At 47.9% G+C, this 25,773-nt stretch overlaps 1 protein-coding gene across 1 annotated transcript; it reads right to left on the reverse strand.

Annotated features, from left to right (window-relative positions):
* Nucleotides 1-22,621: 22,621 nt before the first annotated feature.
* On the reverse strand, nt 22,622-23,563 carry LOC141051446 (olfactory receptor 52D1-like). Its single transcript, XM_073548375.1, has one exon. The coding sequence runs from the start codon at nt 23,561-23,563 to the stop codon at nt 22,622-22,624; it is 942 nt and encodes a 313-aa protein (XP_073404476.1).
* Between the last annotated feature and the right edge of the window lie 2,210 nt (nt 23,564-25,773).

Raw genomic sequence — 25,773 nt, forward strand, 5'->3', positions numbered from 1 at the left:
CCTGCGTTTGTGTTTTCATCTTGTCTCACCGACAATATATGTTTGGGGGCTATCTATTCCTTTTGGGTCTGCTCTGGGGCAGTTTAGATTTCCCCTTTCTTGCTTTAGGCTTAGTTAGCTCTCCGGCTGTGTCGAGGCAACTAGGATCATCGTAGGTACGCTCCACGGCTACTGCTAGTTGTGTGGGTAGGATCAGGGGTCTGCAATCCGCTTGGTTATCAACCTCTCTGGTTTTCTGTGGCTTAGCTTGGTCTTGTTTTCCTCCTCCTTTATGACCCAGTCATAACAGAATCACCAGCCTAAACCGCAGACTCTAGGGTACTCAAAGGAAGGAAAGAATTGTGAAAAAAAAAGTGTCAGAATTTTTTTTTATATATACTGTATATATTTTTTCCTCTTTTTCTCTGGGGCCGTAGGAGGATTTTTTTCTTTAATGGAGATTAAGCAATTGTTTGATCGTGTTGAGTAGCTCGCTGCTGAGGTGTGGAGAATTTCCGCCTATCTCGCTAAATCATTTGCTGCTGAACCAAAAATCCCTACTCCTGATGTGTTTTCTGGGGATCGGTCTAAATTTTTGAATTTTAAGAATAACTGTAAACTATTTCTTGCCTTGATGCCTAACTCATCGGGGAGCTCTGTGCAGCAGGTTAAAATTGTCATCTCCTTGCTGCGCAGTGATCCCCAGGATTGGGCTTTTTCTCTGACATCTGGAGATCCTATTCTGACTAATGTGGATGCATTTTTTCAAGCCTTGGGGTTTTTGCATGATGAACCTAATGCTATTGATCAAGCTGAGAAAACCTTATTGGCATTGAACCAGGGTCAGGATTCTGCAGAGTTATATTGTCAAAAATTCTGAAAGTGGGCGGTCCTTACTACATGGAATGACGATGCCCTAGCAGCTCTCTTTCGGAAGGGTTTGCCAGAAACCGTAAAAGATGTTATGGTGGGATTTCCTGTTCCCTCTGGTCTTGATGATTCTATGTCATTAGCCATTCAAGTTGATTGGCGTTTACGTGAGCGTAAAACTACACGGGAGGCGCTGCTGCCTTTTGAACGAACATCTGAACCCATGCAATGTGATAGGGTTTTGTCTAGGGCGCAATGTCAGGAGTTTAGAAAGCGTAATAAGCTGTGTTTTTTCTGTGGAGATGCCTCTCATACTATTTCTGTGTGCCCTAAACGAGAAAAACGTTTTGTGCACACATTTGCTGTGGGCAGTGTACAACCTAAGTTCCTTTTGGCAATTACTCTGATCTGCTCCTTATCCACATTTTCTGCTAAGGCTTTTGTAGATTCAGGAGCAGCTTTGAATCTGATGGATTTAGACTTTGCTAAACGTTGTGGTTTTCCCATGATACCCCTGCGGACTCCTATCCCTTTGAGGGGTATTGACGCTACTCTTTTGGTGGAGAATAAACCCCAGTTTTGGACCCAGGTGATAATGCGGGTCGCCCCGGACCACCAAGAAAATTGTAAATTTTTGGTGCTGCACAATTTGCCAGTTTTGGATTGGAAATCTGTGTCTGTGGTGAGATGGAGTTGTCAGTGTGTTCTTAGGGACGCTCCTGTTTTCTCCACCTCTCCTCAGTCTCATGATATTCATGATTATTTGGCTGATTTTTCTGATGTATTTAGTGAGAGTAAGTCTGCATCTTTGCCTCCTCATAGGAGTTATGACTGTGCAATTGAGTTAATGCCCGGGTGTAAAATTCCCAAGGGTCGGCTTTTCAACTTATCGGTACCCGAACATGATATGCGATCTTTTATCAAGGAGTAGTTGGAGAAGGGTCATATTAGACCATCCTCTTCACCTTTAGGTGCTGGGTTCTTTTTTGTGGCCAAGAAAAATGGTTCATTAAGGCCTTGTATTGACTATCGTTCCCTTAACAAAATCACTGTTAAATATCAGTACCCGTTACCCCTGATTTCTGATTTATTTTCCAGAGTTAAAAGTGCCTGCTGGTTTACCAAGCTTGACCTCAGGGAGGCGTATAATCTTATTCGCATCAAGCACGGGGATGAATGGAAGACGGCGTTTAATACTCTGGAGGGACATTTTGAGTACATGGTGATGCCTTTTGGGCTCACTAATGCCCCTTCTGTCTTCCAATCTTTTATGAACGATATTTTCCGGGACTTTGTGGATAAGTTTTTGATCATTTATCTGGACGATATTTTGATCTTTTCCAGTGATTGGGATTCTCATGTGGAACATGTCTGGACTGTGTTCTGGATTTTGAGGGAAAATTCCCTGTATGTTAAGGGATCGAATTGCCTCTTTGGTGTACAGAGAATTTCATTTTTGGGATTCATTTTGTCCCCGTTGGCTATTGAAATGGACCCTGCCAAGGTACAGGCCTTTTATGATTGGGTTCAGCCCACTTCTTTGAAGGCTCTCCAGAAGTTTTTGGGTTTTGCTAATTTCTATCGTAAATTTATAGGTAATTTTTCTGGTATTGTCAAACCACTGACTGATCTGACCAAAAAGGGCGCTGATGTGGTGAATTGGTCTCCAGAGGCAGTCTCGGCATTTCAGGAGCTTAAGCAGAGATTCACTTCTGCTCCGGTTCTACGGCAGCCTGATGTCTCACTCCCATTTCAGGTGGAGGTAGATGCTTCTGAGATTGGTGCAGGAGCTGTTTTGTCCCAAAAAGATCCAGTGACTTCTAAAATGAATCCCGGTGCCTTCTTTTCTCAAACATTCTCCCCATCTGAACGTAACTATGACGTGGGAAATCGGGAATTATTGGCCATGAAGTGGGCATTTGAAGAGTGGAGACATTGGTTGGAGGGAGCTAGACATCAAGTTGTGGTCCTCACCGACCACAAGAATTTGATTTATCTTGAATCAGCCAAACGCTTCAATCCTAGTCAGGCTAGGTGGGCCTTGTTTTTCACGTATTTTAATTTTGTGGTCTCTTTTCTTCCGGGCACTAAGAATGTTAAGGCGGACGCCCTTTCTAGGAGTTTCTTTGCGGATTCTCTTATTGTGACCGAGCCTACTACCATTCTAAATGAGGGGGTAGTTATTTCCACCATCTCACATGATTTGAGACGTGCCCTGGAGGAATTTCAGGAGGACAAACCTGAACGTTGCCCTATGGGAAAATTGTATGTTCCTGACCAGTGGAGGAAGAGAGTAATGTCTGAAATTCATTTCTCCGCGTTGGCTGGTCATCCAGGTATTTTTGGTACCAGAGATTTAGTGAGTCGGTCTTTTTGGTGGCCTGCCTTATCTCGTGATGTCACGAATTTTGTGCAGCCCTGTGGGACTTGTTCTCGGTCTAAACCCTGTTCTCGTTCTAGTGGGTTGTTGATGCCCCTGCCGGTGCCCAAGAGGCCATGGACCCATATCTCAATGGATTTTATTTCCGATCTTCCTGTCTCTCAGAGAATGACTGTTATCCGGGTGATTTGTGATAGATTTTCTAAGATGATCCATCTTGTACCACTCCCATAGTTGTCATCTTCTTCATAGTTGATGCCCTTGTTTTTACAACAGGTGGTTCGGTTGCACGGGATTCCTGAGAACCTTGTGTCGGACAGAGGAGTCCAGTTTGTTTCCAGATATTGGAGAGCTTTTTGTTCCAAACTGGGAATTCAGTTATCTTTCTCCTCTGCATTTCATCCTCAGACCAATGGGCAGACTGAGAGAACAAAACAGACTTTGGAGTCCTATTTGAGATGTTTTATATCTGTTGATCAGGATGACTGTGTCTCATTTTTGCCCTTGGCCGAATTCACGCTAAACAATAGAGCTAGTTCTGCCACTTTGATGTTGCCCTTTTTCTGTAACTATGGGTTTCATCCTCCATTTTCTTCAGGGCAAGTGGAATCTTCAACCTGCTCAAGTGTGGACACTGTGGTAGAGAGAATGCAGCAGATTTGGGACCAAATACCTCGCTCCAGCGGCTGGCACTGTCACAGGGCTAGTCATTGATCAGCCATTGTGCCATCCAGTTCCGTACCCTGGTCTCAGAGCTGAAGTGGCCAGATAAGGTCCTCATTCCAGTGTTCTGGAGAGGTCTGAATGACCATGTGTTGGATGCCCTGGCCACCAGGGAGATTCCGGCCACACTGGAGGAGCTTATCACGGTCTCCACCCGTATAGACCTTCGCTTCATCGAGCGAGGATTGGAGCTGTCCCAGTCAGGGCAGAGGTTTAGGCTGGCACCTAGTTTTTCTAAACCTCTGGAGTCCTCCGATAGGGTGTCCGAGCCCAAAGAGGCCATGGAGGTTTCTCGCGTGGGATCCAGGTCCCGGTCCACTCGAGCTCCCGTGGTTTGCTATGTGTGCCAGCAGTCTGGTAATCTTGCCAACAGGTGGCCAAAGCGGTTGGGAAAACACTCCCGTCTAGTGGTCATTGGAGGAGGCTTACTAGTCTCAGCGGCGTTTTCCTCCAAGCTGTCTTTTGAGGGGATGCTTGAGTTTGGTTCTCCCACTCTGGCGGTGGAGGTTTGCGTGGACTCTGGAGGGCAATTTTATGTCATCTGCCTTCGCTCAACGGCACGCAATATCCCTAGTTATGCTATCTAAGCCAGTCACCATCAGAGTGGTGAATGGCGAGACTCTACCTTCACAGATTACCCACTAGACCACCCCGTTGATACTCTCGGTTTCTCCATCCCATCAGGAGACGAAATCCCTCCTCATTATGCCCGAGGGTATCGATCAGGTCCTTTTAGGGGTCTCCTGGTTACGTTATCATTCTCCCCATATAGAGTGGTCATCGGGGAGAATTCTCAGTTGGAGTAAATCCTGTGAGGGTAGAAGTCAGAGGGAGTGTGTTCAGGTTGCCTCCACTAAGGTTCCAGCAGATCTTTCCTCTCTCCCTAAATACTATTGACATTATGCAGACTTGTTCTCCAAGAAGGCGGGGGAAACCCTTCCGCCTCATAGCCCCTATGACTGTCCTATTGACCTCTTGCCTGGCGCTGAGCATCCTCGAGGTCGAGTCTATCCTCTATCTCTCACGGAGACAGAGGCCATGTCTCAATATATCAGGGAGAATCTGGCAAGGGGATTCATTAGGAAGTCGGTGTCACCAGCAGGGGTGGGGATTCTTCTTCCAGAAGAAGAATGGAGAACTACGTCCCTGAATCGATTACAGGGGTCTTAACGCTATCACTGTTAAGAATAAGTATCCTCTGCCCCTGATATCGGAACTGTTTGATAGGCTACGGGGAGCGAGAGTGTTTACTAAACTGAATCTGCGGGGGCTTACAACCTGATTCGCATCAGTGAGGGGGACGGATGGAAGACGGCCTTTAACATCAGGGACGGGCACTAAGAATACCTGGTGATGCCCTTCTGGCTCTGTAATGCTCCGGCCATCTTCCAAGACTTTGTGAATGACATCTTCCAGGATATGCTCACCACCTCGGTAGTAGACTATCTGGATGATAGCTTTATCTACTCTCCAGATATTGACTCTCACCGGAGAGATGTTTGCAAAGTTTTCGACCTCCTACGGGCAAACTCCTTCTATGCCAAGTTGGAGAAGTGTGTGTTTGAGCAGGAGTCCTTACCTTTCCTGGGCTATATCATCTGCGCCCAGGGATTGGCCATGGATCCTGCCAAGCTACAGGGGGTGATTGATTGGCAGAAGCACCTTTCTCTCAAAGCGGTGCAGCACTTTATGGGGTTCATTAATTACTATCGTCAATTCATCCCCCACTTCTCAACGTTGATAACACCCTTGGTGGCCCTCACCAAGAAGGGAGCAAATCCCAAATTGTGGTCGGAACCAGTCTCCAAGGCCTTCTCCTCCATCAAGTCCCATTTTGCTAGTGCTCCCATTCTACATTGCCCGATGTAGATAAACCCTTCATCTTGGAGGTGGATGCCTCTTCCATCGGTGCCGGAGCGGTCCTCTTCCAGAAGGACGCTCAAAGTAGGAAGCAGCCCTGCTTCTTTTTCTCCAAGACCTTTACACGGAGAGGAACTATTCCTTCGGGGACAAGGAGTTGCTAGCTATAAGGTTGACCTTCTCAGAGTGGAGACACCTCCTGGAAGGGGCTAGGTACCCTTTCCAGGTGTTCACTGACCACAAGAACTTGGTATATTTGCAAACGGCCCAGCGGCTAAATTCTCGCCAAGCCAGATGGTCCCTATTCTTCTCTCGGTTCCACTTCACCCTCCACTTTCTCTCCGGAGAGAAGAACCTCCGGGCCGATGCTCTCTCCCACTCTGTGGTGTCATCAGAGGAGGAGGAGCCTCGGCTGAATGTCCCATCCGAGAGCCTGAGGACAGTGGCTCTGGTCGCCCTCGAGTCGGTGCCTCCGGGCAAGACATTCGTCCCTGCCCATCTGCGACTGGAGGTCCTCTCTTGGGCTCACCCCTCCAGGGTGGGTGGACATTTTGGGACCAAACGGACCTCTGAACTTCTGGCCCGGACGTACTGGTGGCTGCATATGGCCCGTGACATCGGAGATCATATTTAGGCTTGCGTCTCTTGCACCCAGAATAGGTCTCCTCCGCAACGGCCCGCTGGGCTATTTTACCCCCTGCCAGTGGCGGACAGGCCCTGGGAGATGGTCGGCATGGACTTGATGGTAGGACTGCCCAAGTCCAGTGGCAGCATGGTCATTTGGGTTGTCACCGACTATACCTTCTGCATGGGCCTTGGCGGCGTTGTTCATTAAGCACATCTTTCCTCTTCACGGCATGCTGGACAAGATTGTCAGTGACCGAAGTCCCCAGTTTGCGTCTCGGTTCTGGAGCGAGCACTGTCGCTTGCTGAGCATTGAGCTAAATCTCCTCTTGGCCTATCATCCTGAGATGTGCGGGTTGGTAGAGAGGGCCAACCAGACCCTGTTCACATACTTACGACATTTTGTCTCAGCCAAGCAGGATGACTGGGCATCCCTGCTATCGTGGGCGGAGTTCGCTTTGAAGGTCCCGGAAGGACGCTGCTATTAAAGGTTCACTTGGTGGCTCGGCCATGTGCTAGTATAGACAGTATTTTGTACTCTTGTGTGTGTGCTGATGGATGCATGTGTTTCGATGAATGACTCATTATGATCCCATCCCTCTGGTTGTGCTTGTGTATAGGGAATTGGAGCTAGAGTCAGCATCTACTAGTGGCATTGCTTATGCGCCACCGTGCTCCTAGTTATCAGCACATACTTAGCACCAGTTTGTGCCATTCAGTACAAGGCTCTATACCCCGTCAAGTAGTAGCAACCGCCAGCGCGGCGCCGTGCGCAGGTTGTGCGCTTTCCTAGCCCTAGTCAGGGTGGTTAGTGGCGTCCGCCAGTGCGGTACTGTGCACACTTGCACACTATATCTTTAGTTTACTCTCTTTCTGGCTCTGCAGTTGCAGCTCCGAGCGCTAGTGGTCTAGAGAGACTCTAACCCTGTGTCCTTGGGGCAGAGTCCTGTGACTGTACACTTTGCCGAGCTCTGTGAGCGTTAACATGCTCCTGCTTTTATATTCCGCTCTTCTGTGCAGTAACAGAATCCGCCTCTGTACACACCGGGTGCCGCTAAAACGCCTGTGCCCAGTTATTATATTGCCATATAGTGTCTGCCATTACCGTGCTGCAGATAACATTCAAACGCACCTTGATACCATCTTCTATTACTTGGTGCATTCCGCTAGCCCTAACATTAGCTGTCATTGTCTTGCTGGAAGACCCAGCCACGACCCATTTTTAATGTCCTGGCGGAGGGAAGGAGGTTGTCACTCAGGATTTTACGATACATGGCTCCATGCATTCTCCCATTGATGCGGTGAAGCAGTCCTGTGCTCTTAGCAGAGAAACACCCCCAAAACATAATGTTTCCACCTGCATGCTTGACAGTGGGGATGAGGTTCTTTGGGTCATAGGCAGCATTTCTCTTCCTCCAAACAGGGCATGTTGAGTAAATGCCAAAGAGATCAATTTTTGTCTCATCTGACCACAGCACCTTCTCGAATCACTCACAGAATCATCCAGGTCTTCATTGGCAAACTTCAGACGGGCCTGTACATGGGCCTTTTTGAGCAGGTGGACCTTGCGGGCACTGCAGGATTTTAAACCTTTATGGCGTAATGTGTTAATGGTTTTCTTGGTGACTGTGGTCCCAACTGCCTTGAGATCATTAACAAGTCCCCTATGTAATTTTAGGCTGATCTCTCGCCTTCCTCATGATCAAGGATACCCCGCAAGGTGAGATTTTGCATGGTGCCCCAGATCGCTGTCGATTGACAGTCATTTTGTATTTCTTCCATTTTCTTACTATTGCACCAACAGTTGTCTCTTTCTCACCCAGCGTCTTACTTATGGTTTTGTAGCCCATTCCAGCTTTGTGCAGATCTATGATCTTGTCCCTGGCATCCTAATAAAGCTCTTTGGTCTTGCCCATGTTGTAGAAGTTAGAGTCTGACTGATTAATTGAGTCTGTGGACAGGAGTCTTTTATAAAGGTGACTATGTAAGACAGTTGTCTTTAATGCAGGTAACGAGTTGATTAGGAGCGTCTAACAGGTCTGTAGTAGCCAGAACAGGTTGGTAGGGGATCAAATACTTATTTCTCACTGCAAAATGCAAATAAATTTATGTAATTTCTACAATGTGATTTTCTGGATTTTATTTTTGATATTGTATCTCTCAATGTTAAAATTAACAACCTACCCTTAAAATTATAGACTGTTCATGTCTTTGTCAGTGGGCAAACTTACAAAATCAGCAAGGGATCAAATACTTATTTACACCACTGTAGATAATAGATAGATGAATAGATAATAGATAGAGAGAATATCGATAGTTAATAGATAGATAATAGAGAGATAGATAATAGATAGATAGATAGATAGACAGACACGTCAAAATTGTTGGTCTCCCTCGTTTAATGACAGAAAAACCCACAATGGTCACAGAAATAACTTGAATCTGACAAAAGTAATAATAAATAAAAAATCTATGAAAATGAACAAATGAAAATCAGACATTGCTTTTCAACCGTGCTTCCACAGAATTTTAAAAAAATTAAACTTATGAAATGGACCTGGACAGAAATGGTGGTGCCCCTGAAAATAATGTGACAAAAGAGACATGATAAATCGCGGTGTGTCCACTAATTATTATCACAGGTGTCTACAATCTTGGAATCAGTGAGTGGCCTGTATAGAGGCTACAGATCCTCACTGTGCTGTTTGGCGACATGGTGTGTATCACACTCAACATGGACCAGAGGAAGCGAAGGAAAGAGTTGTCTCAGGAGATTAGAAAGAAAATTATAGACAAACCTGTTACAGGTAAAAGTTATAAGACCATCTCCAAGCAGCTCGATGTTCCTGTGACTACAGCTGCACATATTATTCAGAGATGTATGCTCCATGGGACTGTACCCACCTCCCTGGACGCGGCCGCAGGAGGAAAACTCATGACAAATCAAAGAGACGGATAATACAAATGGTAACAAAAGAGCCCAGAAAACTTCTAAACAGATTAAAGGTGAACTTCAAGCTCAAGGAACATCAGTGTCAGATCACACCATCTGTCTTGTATGAGCCAAAGTGGACTTCATGGGAGACGACCAAAGAGGACACCATTGTTGAAAAAAAGTCATAAAAAAACAGACTGGAATTTGCCAAACTGCATGTTGACAAGCCACAAAGCTTCTGGGAGAATGTCCTATGGACAGACGAGACAAAAATGGAACTTTTTGACAAGGTCTATGTTCACAGACGGAAAAATGAAGCATATCAAGAAAAGAACACTGTCCCTACTGTGAAACATGGAGGAGGCTCTGCTATGTTCTGGGGCTGCTTTGTTGCATCTGGCACAGGTGCCTAGAATCTGTGCAGGGTACAATGAAATCTCAAGACTATCAAGGGATTCTAGAGAGAAATGTGCTGCCCAGTGTCGGAAAGCTTGGCCTCAGTCACAGGTCATGAGTAGAGTTGAGCGATACCAGCCGATACTTGAAAATATCGGATCGGAATGGATCGGCCGATCTTAAAAAAAAGTATCGGTATCGCCGATTCCGATACCGGGAACCAATGCAAGTCAATGGGGCCAAAATATCGGAATTAAAAAAAAACCTTTCTTTCCTTGTAGGTTAATTCTACATGAAGAAAAACAACTAAGAATAATGTAGAATGTATTGTGGGAGGTGGAGGAGACATTAAAGCCATAGAGGTTTAGCCCAATCAAATGGAATAGCAGGAATTAAACTTTTTTTTTTAAAGATGTTAGGAGTTACAAAGATATTGACTATGTTAGCCTCATTTATATTTTGCCAGACATGTATGTCTTCTTCTTCTACTTCCTTTTTTTACATTCTTCTTCTTCTTCTTCTACTTCCTTTTTTTACATTCTTCTTCTTCTTCTTCTACTTCCTTTTTTTACATTCTTCTTCTTATTCCTTTTTTTACATTCTTCTTCTTCTTCTTCTACTTCCTTTTTTTACATTCTTCTTCTTCTTCTTCTTCTTCTTCTTCTTCTTCTTCTTCTTCTTCTTCTTCTTCTTCCTTTTCTTACATTCTTCATATTCTTCTTATTCAACAATTATTATTCTACATATTCAGCTTCTTCATCTTCTTCCTATTCTTCTTCATCATATTCTTGTTTGTGTCAGGCATTCCTGTAGTTGTTATCTAGAAAAGTTAGAAGTTTACACCTTCCGTTCTGCCTGTCACAAAAGATTTACAACAGGATTTGTCCGCGTTCAGTTTGGCCTGCAGAAGCAGGCCTTTTCCAGGGGCACCACGAGGAGGAACGGACTCACCCCCATACACTGCTTAGTCTTCTTCTGCTTATAAATAAGATAATATCATTTGCTCAGAGTATTAGTCTTATGCTTAATGTTCTTCTGCTTTGTTTTTTTTATGCTTCTTTGTCTTCTCTCTCTTGTTGTTCTGCATCTTGGTGGTTGTCTTCCTGTTCTTTGTCCTCTTGAACCAGCTGACGGTACTGGCACCCGGAGGGGCAGCAGAAGGAACAAGAGCCAATGGCACTACCGAGGACCAGCTGACGGTGCTGGAACCCGGTTACTAAGCAGGAGGTACCTGTGCTACAAAGCACTACCAAGGACCAGCAGACGTTGCCGGAACTCGGATACCGAGATGGAGGCACCTAGGCCAAACGCTCTGACGAGAACCAGCTGACGGTGCTGGAACCCGGAGGGGTAGCATAAGCTGCAAGAGCAAATGGAAATAGCGAGGACCAGCTGACAGTGCTGGCACCCGGAGGGGCAGCAGAAGGAATAAGAGCCAATGGCACAACCGAGGACCAGCTGACGGTGCTGGAACCCGGTTACTAAGCAGGAGGTACCTGTGCTACAAAGCACTACCAAGGACCAGCAGACGTTGCCGGAACTCGGATACCGAGATGGAGGCACCTAGGCCAAAGGCTCTGACGAGAACCAGCTGACGGTGCTGGAACCCGGAGGGGTAGCATAAGCTGCAAGAGCAAATGGAAATAGCGAGGACCAGCTGACAGTGCTGGCACCCGGAGGGGCAGCAGAAGGAATAAGAGCCAATGGCACAACCGAGGACCAGCTGACGGTGCTGGAACCCGGTTACTAAGCAGGAGGTACCTGTGCTACAAAGCACTACCAAGGACCAGCAGACGTTGCTGGAACTCGGATACCGAGATGGAGGCACCTAGGCCAAAGGCTCTGATGAGAACCAGCTGACGGTGCTGGAACCCGGAGGGGTATCAGAAGTTACCCCTGAAAAGCAAAGTTGGCATGCCGCAAGCTGGCCGCAGTTACCGAATCACACAGTCCTACAGGGGGTGCTTGTCCTACTGGCACTATGGAACAAACCTTTCTTACCAGAACCCGCAGTCCACATAGGAAGCACCTAAACTGCTGGCACCCTAGCCTCGGCTAACCCAACCGCAACACGACATGGCAACTTGGGGTGGCAAACTGACATTGACACTTCCCGGAAACAGCAGGCAGGGCTGGAACCAAGCTGGGCAGGAGGGAGTACCCGTGCCAAAGTCAGTTATGAGCAGCAACTGGCGATGTTGGAGCCCAGGACAAGCACTTAGCAGGCTGAGGCCTGATGTGCTGTCAATTGGGAGGCAGCAGGACAGATTGCCATCAAAACAGCAGGGGAACAGCTGACGTTACTGAACCCCACAAACACAGGAGCTAGTGTTTTACTCTGTGAAGACGGCACTTCCGAGCAACAACTGGCTGTGTTGAAGCCCAGGGACAAGCACGGAGCAGGCTTAGGCTGCATTGAAGAAATTTTAAGATCGGTTGTAGACTACTAATTTGAACCAAGCTCCACTTAGGCCTGTGGATTCACTGATTTTCGTATTTCCCCTGTCCTCCAACCCCGCCAGTTACAGCTCCGAAGTGGCGTCTGCACAATCCACACTTGTTCCTGTGTTACAGGTGTTCAGTCCGGTCAGTTAATCCCCTGATGTGTGTCCGGCAATGTCGCCTGCTCTGTCCACATTCCGATAATGGGAATGTGGACAGAGCAGGCGACATTGCCGGACACACATCAGGGGATTAACTGATCGGACTGAACACCTGTAACACAGGAACAAGTGTGGATTGTGCAGACGCCACTTCGGAGCTGTAACTGGCAGGGTTGGAGGACAGGGGAAATACGAGAGACAGTGGAGCCACAGGCCTAATTGGAGCACGGTTAAAAATCAGTAGTGGTACGACTGTGTAGGCAGCAGGAGACTTTGCCATCCACACAGCAGGGGATCAGCTGACGTTACTGAACCCCACTGAGACACGGGAGCAAGTATCTCTTTCCGTGTGGACGGCACTTCCGAACTACAACTGGCTGTGTTGAAGCCCAGGAAATAGGAGGGTGTAGGCAGAGGCCTACTGAATTTTGAATGAGGTGACAGCAGGAGAGACTGCCATCCACACAGCAGGGGATCAGCTGACGTTACTGAACCCCACTGAGACACGGGAGCAAGTATCTCTTTCCGTGTGGACGGCACTTCCGAACTACAACTGGCTGTGTTGAAGCCCAGGAAATAGGAGGGTGTAGGCAGAGGCCTACTGTATTTTGAATGAGTTTACAGCAGGAGAGACTGCCATCCACACAGCAGGGGATCAGCTGACGTTACTGAACCCCACTGAGACACGGGAGCAAGTGTCTCTTTCCGTGTGGACGGCACTTCCGAACTACAACTGGCTGTGTTGAAGCCCAGGAAATAGGAGGGTGTAGGCAGAGGCCTACTGTATTTTGAATGAGTTTACAGCAGGAGAGACTGCCATCCACACAGCAGGGGATCAGCTGACGTTACTGAACCCCACTGAGACACGGGAGCAAGTATCTCTTTCCGTGTGGACGGCACTTCCGAACTACAACTGGCTGTGTTGAAGCCCAGGAAATAGGAGGGTGTAGGCAGAGGCCTACTGAATTTTGAATGAGGTGACAGCAGGAGAGACTGCCATCCACACAGCAGGGGATCAGCTGACGTTACTGAACCCCACTGAGACACGGGAGCAAGTGTCTCTTTCCGTGTGGACGGCACTTCCGAACTACAACTGGCTGTGTTGAAGCCCAGGAAATAGGAGGGTGTAGGCAGAGGCCTACTGTATTTTGAATGAGTTTACAGCAGGAGAGACTGCCATCCACACAGCAGGGGATCAGCTGACGTTACTGAACCCCACTGAGACACGGGAGCAAGTATCTCTTTCCGTGTGGACGGCACTTCCGAACTACAACTGGCTGTGTTGAAGCCCAGGAAATAGGAGGGTGTAGGCAGAGGCCTACTGTCTTTGTAATGCGGAGACAGCAGGAGAGACTGCCATCTCCACAGCAGGGGAACAGCTGGCAGTGCTGAACCCCACTAACACTTGAACGAATGTGTTTGGCTCTGTGGAGACGACACTTCTGAACACCAACTGACGCTGTTGGAGCCCAGGATTAGGCGAGGAGCAGGCTGGGGCCTACTGGATTTTGGCAGGTGAAGGCAGCAGGAGACTTGCCATCTCCACAGCAGGGGAACAGCTGGCAGTGCTGAACCCCACTAACACTTGAACGAATGTGTTTGGTTCTGTGGAGACGACACTTCTGAACACCAACTGACGCTGTTGGAGCCCAGGATTAGGCGAGGAGCAGGCTGGGGCCTAATGGTTTTTGGCAGGTGAATGCAGCAGGAGACTTGCCATCTCCACAGCAGGGGAACAGCTGGCAGTGCTGAACCCCACTAACACTTGAACGAACGTGTTTGGCTCTGTGGAGACGACACTTCTGAACACCAACTGACGCTGTTGGAGCCCAGGATTAGGCGAGGAGCAGGCTGGGGCCTACTGGATTTTGGCAGGTGAAGGCAGCAGGAGACTTGCCATCTCCACAGCAGGGGAACAGCTGGCAGTGCTGAACCCCACTAACACTTGAACGAATGTGTTTGGCTCTGTGGAGACGACACTTCTGAACACCAACTGACGCTGTTGGAGCCCAGGATTAGGCGAGGAGCAGGCTGGGGCCTACTGGATTTGGGCAGGTGAAGGCAGCAGGAGACTTGCCATCTCCACAGCAGGGGAACAGCTGGCAGTGCTGAACCCCACTAACACTTGAACGAACGTGTTTGGTTCTGTGGAGACGACACTTCTGAACACCAACTGACGCTGTTGGAGCCCAGGATTAGGCGAGGAGCAGGCTGGGGCCTACTGGATTTTGGCAGGTGAAGGCAGCAGGAGACTTGCCATCTCCACAGCAGGGGAACAGCTGGCAGTGCTGAACCCCACTAACACTTGAACGAATGTGTTTGGTTCTGTGGAGACGACACTTCTGAACACCAACTGACGCTGTTGGAGCCCAGGATTAGGCGAGGAGCAGGCTGGGGCCTACTGGATTTTGGCAGGTGAAGGCAGCAGGAGACTTGCCATCTCCACAGCAGGGGAACAGCTGGCAGTGCTGAACCCCACTAACACTTGAACGAATGTGTTTGGTTCTGTGGAGACGACACTTCTGAACACCAACTGACGCTGTTGGAGCCCAGGATTAGGCGAGGAGCAGGCTGGGGCCTACTGGATTTTGGCAGGTGAATGCAGCAGGAGACTTGCCATCTCCACAGCAGGGGAACAGCTGGCAGTGCTGAACCCCACTAACACTTGAACGAACGTGTTTGGCTCTGTGGAGACGACACTTCTGAACACCAACTGACGCTGTTGGAGCCCAGGATTAGGCGAGGAGCAGGCTGGGGCCTACTGGATTTTGGCAGGTGAAGGCAGCAGGAGACTTGCCATCTCCACAGCAGGGGAACAGCTGGCAGTGCTGAACCCCACTAACACTTGAACGAATGTGTTTGGCTCTGTGGAGACGACACTTCTGAACACCAACTGACGCTGTTGGAGCCCAGGATTAGGCGAGGAGCAGGCTGGGGCCTACTGGATTTTGGCAGGTGAATGCAGCAGGAGACTTGCCATCTCCACAGCAGGGGAACAGCTGGCAGTGCTGAACCCCACTAACACTTGAACGAACGTGTTTGGCTCTGTGGAGACGACACTTCTGAACACCAACTGACGCTGTTGGAGCCCAGGATTAGGCGAGGAGCAGGCTGGGGCCTACTGGATTTTGGCAGGTGAAGGCAGCAGGAGACTTGCCATCTCCACAGCAGGGGAACAGCTGGCAGTGCTGAACCCCACTAACACTTGAACGAATGTGTTTGGCTCTGTGGAGACGACACTTCTGAACACCAACTGACGCTGTTGGAGCCCAGGATTAGGCGAGGAGCAGGCTGGGGCCTACTGGATTTTGGCAGGTGAATGCAGCAGGAGACTTGCCATCTCCACAGCAGGGGAACAGCTGGCAGTGCTGAACCCCACTAACACTTGAACGAATGTGTTTGGCTCTGTGGAGACGACACTTCTGAACACCAACTGACGCTGTTGGAGCCCAGGATTAGGCGAGGAGCAGGCTGGGGCCTACTGGATTTGGGCAGGTGAAGGCAGCAGGAGACTTGCCATCTCCACAGCAGGGGAACAGCTGGCAGTGCTGAACCCCACTAACACTTGAACGAATGTGTTTGGCTCTGTGGAGACGACACTTCTGAACACCAACTGACGCTGTTGGTGCCCAGGATTACGCATGCCGCATGCAGAGGCCAATGGGCAGCGGTTTTTATGGAGGTTGTGGACTACTACTGATTCTAACCATGCTCCACTTAGGCCTCTGGCTCCACTGTCTCTACTATTTACCCTGGCCTCCAACCCCGCCAGCTACATCTCTGAAGTGGCGTCAGCACAATCTACACTTGTTCCTGTGTTACTGGTGCTCAGTCCCATCAGTTGATCCCCTGATGTTTGTCCGGCAAGTTCGCTAGCTCTGTCCTCATTCCCACTACTGGTTATGGGAATGTGGACAGAGCAGGAGACCTTGCCGGACACACATCAGGGGATAAACTGATGGGACTGAGCCACAGGAACACAGGAACAAGTGTAGATTGTGCTGACGCCACTTCAGAGATGTAGATGGCGGGGTTGGAGGTCAGGGGAAATAGTAGAGACAGTGGAGCCAGAGACCTAAGTTGGGCACGGTTAAAAATCAGTAGTGGTTTGAATGTTGATGGAGCTGGTGACTCTGCCGTCCACACAGCAGGGGATCAGCTGGCATTACTGAACCCCAGTAACACAGGAGCTAGTGTGTTTCTCTGTGCAGACGACACATCTGAGCGACAACTGGCTGTGTTGAAGCACAGGGATTATAGTTCAGGTGGTAGAAAAATGAACACACCAGCAGACCTGGATACAGTTGCCAACCACTAATTTAGTCTGTAAGAGGAATGGCAAAGTCTTTGGAGATCCAGGCCTTGTTCATTTTCAGAAAAGTCAGCCGGTCAACATTATCGGAAGATAGTCGCGTGCGACGGTCTGTTAGTACACCACCTGCGGCACTAAAGACACGTTCCGATAATACACTGGCAGCAGGGCAAGCCAGCACCTCCAATGCATACTGGCTAAGCTCTGGCCATGTATCCAGCTTAGAGACCCAAAACTTGAAGGGGGAAGAGCCATCTGGGAGTACAGCGACAGGGCAAGACATGTAGTCTGACACCATCTGACGGAAGCGTTGCCTCCTGCTGACTCGAGGCGTCGCTGATGGTGTAGACAATTGTGGTGGACACACAAAACTTTGCCACATTTGGGCCATAGTGGTCTTGCCTTGTGCTGCGGCACTGCCTCTGCTCCCTCTTTGTGCAGAGTTTCCTCCACTGCCTCGACGCACAGAGCTGCTTTGTAAAGCACTTGCAACAATGCTGTCGGGTGGAATGGAAAACATTATGGACTGCACCAGTGACTCTTCGTACTCCCGCATTTTACGCTCCCGGTTCAACGTTGGTATGAGCCTTTGTACGCTGTCCCGGTAGCGAGGATCTAGGAGGGTGTACACCCAATAATCAGCCGAGACGAGAATGTGGGCGATGCGGCGGTCGTTTCTCAGGCACTGCAGCATGAAATCAACCATGTGCTGCAGACTCCCAACTGCCAAAGAACCGCTGTCCCCTGTTTGAGGCGTGACCTCGACCTGCTCTGCATCACCCCACCCTCGCTGTACATACTGAGTAGAGGTTTGTGTACCTCCCTCCTCTGGAGAGATGTCTTCCTCCTCCATCGACTCCTCCTCATCCTCCTCACAAAGTGTCCCCTGCCTAGGCCTTTGTGAGGAAACACGTAGCGCAGACTGTCCAGAAGCAGATGGCATTTGGGACTCCTCATCCTCCACCTCTTCTGAAACCTCATCCCTTAGTGCTTGCAGTGTTTGTTGAAGCAGGCAGATAAGGGGGACAGTCATGCTGACTAGTGCATCATCTGCACTCGCCATCCGCGTGGATTCATCGAAGGCACGCAAAACGAGGCAGATGTCCTTCATAGAGGCCCACTCAATGGTGCTGAAGTGTGAACGGCGCACAGTGCGACTTGTTTGCGCCTGATGCAGCTGGTACTCCATGACTGCTGCCTGCTGCTCACACAACCGCTCCAACATATGTAACGTTGAATTCCACCGGGTGGGTAGGTCACATATGATGCGATGTTCTGGAAGGCCAAATCGTCGCTGCAGAGCAGCGAGGCGCGATCTTGCCGTGCTGGAACGTCGCAAGTGAGCGCACTCTATGCGGACCTTGTGCAACAGTGCATCAAGATCCGGATAGTCCCTCAGAAAGCTCTGCACGACCAAGTTAAGAACATGTGCCAGACATGGGATGTGTGTGAGGTTGCCTAGGCCAAGAGCTGCCACCAGATTTCGGCCATTGTCACACACTACCAAGCCCGGCTGGAGATTCGCTGGCCCAAACCACACATCGCTCTCCAGCTTGATAGCATTCCAGAGCTCCTGCGCTGTGTGGCTTCGATTCCCCAAAGAAATTAATTTGAGTACAGCCTGTTGACGTTTGGCCACGGCTGTGCTCATATCGGTCGTAACAGGCTCCTGCTCTGCTGTTTCTGAGGAACTTGAGTAGGAGGAGGAGTCTATGTGTACAGACTGGAGTCCTGCAATCCGTGGCGTTGGAAGAACACGTACAGCGCCACTCTCCAGATCCGTACCCGGCTCCACAACATTGACCCAGTGGGCAGTGAGGGAAAGGTATCGTCCCTGTCCATGGTTACTGGTCCACGCATCGGTGGTCAGGTGGACCTTGCTACTAACGGCGTTTAGTAGCGCATGTTTTATTTTGCCCTCAACATGTTTCTGCAGGGCAGGGACGGCTCGCCTGCTGAAATAAAAGCGGCTGGGCACGTTGTATTGGGGGACTGCCAATGCCATTAAGTCCCGGAAGGTGTCAGTGTCCACCAGCCTGAATGACAGCATTTCAACTGCCAGAAGTTTGGCAATGCCAGCATTCAGAGACTGTGCTCGGGGATGGTTTGCCGAGTAAGGGCGCCTTTTATCCCATGCCTGTGCTACCGATGGCTGTGATGGATGGGAACGTGCTGTTATGGGTGGAATCTGACAGGGTCTCCGGACAACAGTGGCAGAGGTTCTTCCTTGGCGATCCTGTGAGGAAGCCGAACCAGCAGTGTGTGAGCTGGAGGAAGAGGGCCCAACACGAACTGAAGAGGTGGTAGGTGGTGCTGTACGTTGGCCTACGTCTTGAGGGTGTCTCTGCAACTCCAACTCGTGCTTGGTGCGCACATGTTTCCACATATTTGTGGTATTGAGGTTGCTGACATTTCTCCCTCTTTTGACTCTCTGATGACACAGCTTGCATTTGACAAAGCAAATGTCATCTGCAACTGTGTCAAAAAAGGACCACGCACTGCAACTCTTGTGAGCGCCCGGTTTGCCTTTGGAAGGAGGAATGCTCCTAACGGGTGCCGAAGTGGAGGGTACAGGCAACCAAGTCTTCCCCCTCCCTCTGCCTCCTGTTTTGGCCGGTAGGGGAATCTCTTCCTCCGAGCTGCTCCCACCACCTTCCTGTTGCTCACGCCATGATGGGTCAAGGACCTCATCATCTTCCCTCCCCTCTTCAAACAGCTGCTTCTCCGGGGTTGTCTCGCCAGCACCGTACGCACCAGAAAGTGGCAACTGAGTCTCGTCATCATCTGATGCGTACTGAGGTGTGCTGACCATAGGCACTGGCCCACTCGCCTCTTCAGATTCAGAGGGACAAAGAAGTTGCGCATCACTGCATACTCCCTCTTCTTCACATTCAGGAATGCTGCTTGGCTGGCCCCCTCTTTCCAAGCCAACAGATTCCGAGAACAGAAGTAGAGATTGTGATGGCTCCTGTCCATGTCTCTCTGACTGCCTGGGCACTTTGGCAGGTGGTGAAGAGACAGATGGTTGCTCTTCGGTGCTCTGACCCTGAGAGGATGCGGAAGTAATTGAAGTCGATGCGTTAGCTGCCATCCATCCGACAACGGCTTCAATTTGTTCCTCCCGCAGCAGTGGGGTACGTTGAGGTCCTACAAAGCTGCGCATAAAGGACTGTTGCCTGCTAAAACTGGGGGATGCTGATCCACTGGTGCCCGCAGCAGGCCCAGAATCCCCACGTCCTCTACCTGTAGAATCCCCACGTCCTCTCCCTGCAGAATCCCCACGTCCTCTCCCTGCTGAAACTCCACGCCCACGCCCACGCCCCCGCGCCTTACTCCCTGCCTTCTTCATCTTGCAAGACTGCTTAAGATAGGCAAAAAAGGACAAAGGGGGGCCTTAGTGTGCTTATTCCTGAACAGCTGGTTACAGGTACAAGAAACACTAATTTTATGAAGTGTGTGTGTGTGGACTAGACTTTAATAGGAGCTGATGTGGCCTACACAAGTTCAAAATGTAGTGTTTGGTGAACTTTTTATGTGGTTTCTTTGTTTGAAACAAACTCAAAGTATGAGAACAAAGAATTGAAACTGATAGTATCACCAACTTTTTGGAGCTATTACAATGCAGGCAGGTAACCTACAATGCAAAAGATGAGGCTCCAAAAAAATTGGGTAATACTAATCTGGCTGCGCCGGCAGGGCACAAGCCAGAAAAAAAGGCTCCTCTATCTACTCCTATATAGTGTTTGCAACCAACCAATGTTGATGGATACGGATGGATGCACACTAATAGGAGAAGAAAAAATGAGCTGCACTCAGAGACAAATATGTGTGAGGCAGTGACGCACGTTGAGCGTCCTACAACCAGACGTAGCTGCAGGACACTCTACTCAGCGTGAGCTGCACTCACACACAGTCAGAGACCTCTCAGACAGCCGTCAACAGTGCAGCTAAGTGGGCACTGGCACTGACAGGCTGCAGAAAGGCTCCGCTGTGTACTCCTATATAGTGTTTGCAACCACCGTAGATGGAGACGGATGGATGCACACTAATAGAAGAAAAAATGAGCTGCACTCAAATAAAAATATGTGTGAGGCAGTGACGCACGCTGAGCGTCCTACAGCCAGACGTAGCTGCAGGACACACTACTCAGCGTGAGCTGCACTCACACACAGTCAGAGACCTCTCAGACAGCCGTGAACAGTGCAGCAAAGTGGACACTAGCACTGAAAGGCTGCAGAAAGGCTCCGCTGTCTACTACTAGTGTTTGCAACCAACGTATATGGATACGGATGGAAGCACACTAGATTGAAATTATTTAAAAAATGCAGCTCAAAAAATAAAAGATGTATGAGGCAGCAGTGATCACACTGGGTGGCCTACAGCCTGACGTGGCTGCAGGACCCACTCCACAGCGTGAGCTGCACTCACACAGCCCTTGCAGACAGCTGTGAAAACAGCGCTGCTAGGGAAAAGCAAGCTACAGTGGTGGTTTATGTAGCCTGGATAAAGCACAATATTGTTTTTAGAATCGCTATTTCTAACTGTCCCTCACAGTCTTCTACAGCAGCCTGTCCCTAACTGAATTCACAGCAGAGTGACCAGAAATGGCGGCTGCGGTGGCTTTTATAGTGCATCATGACATCATTTCGGCAGCCAATCACAGCCATGCCAATAGTTAACATGCCTACATGCCTAACAGGATGTGCCCACACTTCGGAGGATTCCCATTGGCTTAATCAAAGCAAGCAGGCTCATAGCATGATGGGAACTTCCTATTCCGATTCCGATCCCGGAATCCGATATGAAAAAAGTATCGGAATTAAGTATCGGAATTCCGATACCGCTGATATCGGCCGATACCCGATACTTGCGGTATCGGAATGCTCAACACTAGTCATGAGTCTTGCAACAGGATAATGACCCAAAACACACAGCTAAAAACACCCAAGAATGGCTAAGAGGAAAACATTGAACTATTCTGAAATGGTCTTCTATGAGCCCTGACCTGAATCCTATTGAGCATCTTTGGAAAGAGCTGAAACATGCCGTCTGGAAAAGGCAACCTTCAACCACAAGACAACTGGAGCAGTTTGCTCTTGAGGAGTGGCCAAAATACCTGTCGTGAGGCGCAGAAGTCTCATTGACCGTTACAGGAATCGTTTGATTGCAGTAATTGCCTCAAAAGGTTGTGAAACAAAATATTAAGTTAAGGAACCATCATTTCTGTCCAGGCCAATTTCATGAGTTTTATTTTTTTAAAAATTCTCTGGAAGCATGGCTGAAAAGCAATATCTGACTTTCATTTGTTCATTTTCATAGATTTTTTATTTATTATTACTTTTGCCTGATTCAAGTTTTTTCTGTGTCCATTGTGGGTTTTTCTGTCATTAAACGAGGGGCACCAACAATTTTGACCACATGTGTAGATAGATAATAGATAGATAATATATAGATAGATAGATGGATAGATAGACAATAGATAGATAATGGATAGATAATAGATAGATAGATAATAGGTAATATATAGACTGTTCATGTCTTTGTCAGTGGGCAAAATTGCAAATCAGCGAGCACAAATACTTATTTCCACCACTTAAGATAATAGATCGATAGACAATAGATAGATAAATAGATAATAGATAGATAATATACTGTATAGATAGATAGATAATAGATAGATATAATACATCAGCTTCTTTTCAGAAATAATATGGAGTAACAGGATCATTTTAAAGAAAGTTGCCTCCATAGAAGAAGAATGTGGTAATCACATATGTGAAGCCTGGTACCATCTGTGCAGCTTAAATATTGAGTCATCATATCTAATGGAACCAATACATAGTGTGGTGATAAAAGGTTAGTAGAACTACCAATATGGAAGAGATCCTTTTGCCCCTTCTATGATGCAGTCCTATTTATGGTGTCCACATTTCAGTTGACTATGGTGATGTCACCTGTTTCGAGGACAGAAGTTTCGTCAACTTCACTCTTATTTCCCTGGTTTTCCATCCATAGATCAGAGGGTTCAGAATTGGTGGAATAACCAGGTACTGCAATGACATTACTGTTCTCAGCTCATAGGAGAGACTGGTGGGATTGAAACGATGGAGCAGGATCTCAAAAAACACATTGATGACAAAGTTAGTGATGGTCACAAAGTGCGGAGTACATGTTTGTAGGGATTTGGATCGGAAGTCCTTAGAGGCCCTGATACAGACTTTTAGAATCTCAATGTAAGAAATTAAGATTAGTACTGGCAACACTACTAAGGCCACTATGCTGAAAGCTAGCCCATAGATATTGTTGACCGTTGTGTCAATGCAGGACAGCCTCACTACTGACCAGTTATCACAGTGGATCTTCAGGATGGAAGAGTCGCATAGCGGGAGCCTAATGGTTAATGCAAAGAGAGCTGCAAATGTACAGATATTGATCAACCAGGCCCAAAAGATGAGCTTCAGAACCATAGGCAAGGACATGATTGTGGTGTATCTCAAGGGGTGGCAGATGCTCAAGTATCGATCATAAGCCATGACTGTCAGGATGGACAACTCTACACCCATGTAGGTGTGAATGGCAAAGCCCTGAACTAGACAACCTGTGTAGGAGATGGTTTGTGTTTTGCTAATTAAGTTCACAAATAAATTTGGGTAGAAGGAGAAGCTCCCGTAGAGTCCATTGAGACATAGCACAGATATGAAGATGTACATGGGCTCCTGAAGACTCTTATGTAAGGCCACGATGGAGATGACCACACAGTTGCAGACTACAATAATGAGGAAACCAAGCAACGTTATCACGCTGTAGAGATATTTTATTTCAGTCATTGGACCAAAGTTGAGGGTCAGGAGCGATGGATGAGTGCCCGTGATATTCAACATCTTCCTATTTAAGGTAGGATCCTACAAAAGCAAACACTCAAGTTAAATATTTTTTTATGTTCTTCATGACTATAATGTTGATGGCTAAGTTTTAATCACCATCCGCCGGTTCTTCAGGAGAGGTTGTGCATGTTATTTTGACTCATTTGGTATTTATCATGCCCCCTTCATTGTACAGAGACTTCAGAGGTCAGACCCCAACTGGTCAATCATTGATGTTTATTACTATGAATAGGCCAATTATAGAATATTGAAATCCTAAACACCTTCTAATCGAAACTCTGTAGTTACAAGTTTTTGAAAATGTTTAATTCTTGAAGCAATCACAGTTTTGAGATACGGAGAGCGGTCTGATATTGGACTCTGCGATATCTGTGGTTGTTACATAGATTTATTACTGTGTTATATGTGGTGTTACTTGGGACTGTATGCAGTGTCAGACTGGGGTACCAAGCCCCCACCAGTAGCCAACTCCTGCACCTCAATTTCAGCTACATGCAAATGTGACAATAGCTCCAATCATAAACTTATATAATAATGAACTGGGTAGATTGTTAAATGAATAAGATGCTGCCTTAGTCTTTACATAGTGATTCAAGTATATAGTGCCAAGAACTGCTCATAATGCTCATAGTCTTGCACAGAGGCCCACTGGAGAATTCTCCTGTTTTTCTGGGGGCCAGTCCAGAAATGACTGCTGGTAAGATTTACTACATTATCTGTACTCAGAGAGCTATCATTAGAGATGAGCGAGTATTTCAATGTTCGGTTCAGATTACAATCGCAGAATTTGCAATATTCGCCGATTAAATTCATCGAATATTATCCGAAAATAATCGAACACCATGCATCTCAATGGGAGACAAAAACAAACGCATGCACAACACCTTATAACGGCCCCAGATGCTGCCAAAATGCATCAAATGAGGGACAGGCGCCAGGAAAGTGGCCTCAATTCACCAGCACATATAGTAGCATGGCACTGCAGCAATCAGCCAGGCATGAGGTATCGGGGTCTGGGACAGCATTTACAGCTTTCAATTGAGCGTCACAGTAAGACAAGGTGGGTGAGGGATCCCCTGTACTGGGAGCCGTGAAACCACATGCAACACCTCTACTTGCTTTAATGCTGAGCCACATTCAGGTGGCACAAATATCATATGAATTTCGGAGACTACTATTGTCAGAAAAATCTAAGGAAAGTAACACAGAGTCAAGGAAGTGGACGCCTGACGGTCTTGGAGGCCTACTGCTACAGGCAACACGCATGAAAGAGACCCAAGCAGGAGTCTACACATTTACAAAAATTAGTGGCAGACAACAACAAAGTGGCATCAATTGCAATAAAATTTAATATTAAATGTCATGCCTATACTTGACCAGAAATGGACTTAAGTCCAGAGAAAAGGATGGGCAACTCAATACTAAAGCATACAACAGACTGATCGGAACCACAGATGTCTGCAGATCTCATCACACATTGTATGCCATGGGCATAGGAAGTGTATTCTAAAGATTCACAGAGTCAACAGGAAGAAATCATCTGCACTGATTGCCAAATTTTTCTCACTTTGATCCATGACCAGACAAAGTTTGGTCCGAGCATAAACCAAATCCTCGTCAACAAATGTTAACCCCATTGGGTGAAGGTGATCCATTTGTGATGAGACTCCAATATTTGAGGTACCTGCGGACTGCACTGTGCTATCAAGGCAGGAAGAGAAGGAGGGTGACTTTCAGGGTGAGGAGTGAGAGAACAGAGAGGATGATGATGAGTTAGTAGATCACACTTGGTGTAAACCCAGAGGAATGCAGCTGAGTAGCTCAGCAGAGGAGGAGGAAGACGAGGAGGCTACGTAGACACAGAGTTATGCAACAACAACAACCAATGCATCCTGAGGCCCAACTCTGACAGTGGACAGCAGAATTTGCGGTTCTGCAGTTGTCTAGCTTGGGTCTTTTTTTTCAGGCTGGCAAAACTCTAAAAAATCATGTTATCTGTCAACTTTTTAAAAACAATCTAGTAGAGTAAAAAAAAAGAAATAATTTCAGTACTACATGTATGACCTAGCACATACGCGATCAACATGCATTAACCTGGTAATGTCACTGTGCTAAAATGCAGACTAATGAGTCTAGCCAACCACCGTCCTCCCCATCCACCACATTTTCTGATTCTTCCTCCTCCTTCACTGTGGTAAGTGTTGTCA

The sequence above is a fragment of the Dendrobates tinctorius genome, unplaced genomic scaffold, assembly GCF_039654945.1.
Source record: "Dendrobates tinctorius isolate UK_male_01 unplaced genomic scaffold, ASM3965494v1 ptg000157l, whole genome shotgun sequence".
NCBI lineage: Eukaryota > Metazoa > Chordata > Amphibia > Anura > Dendrobatidae > Dendrobates > Dendrobates tinctorius.

Coding starts and splice junctions, on each gene's coding strand:
- LOC141051446 (XM_073548375.1), bottom strand. CDS start 23,563: ATGTTGAATATCACGGGCACTCATCCATCGCTCCTGACCCTCAACTTT.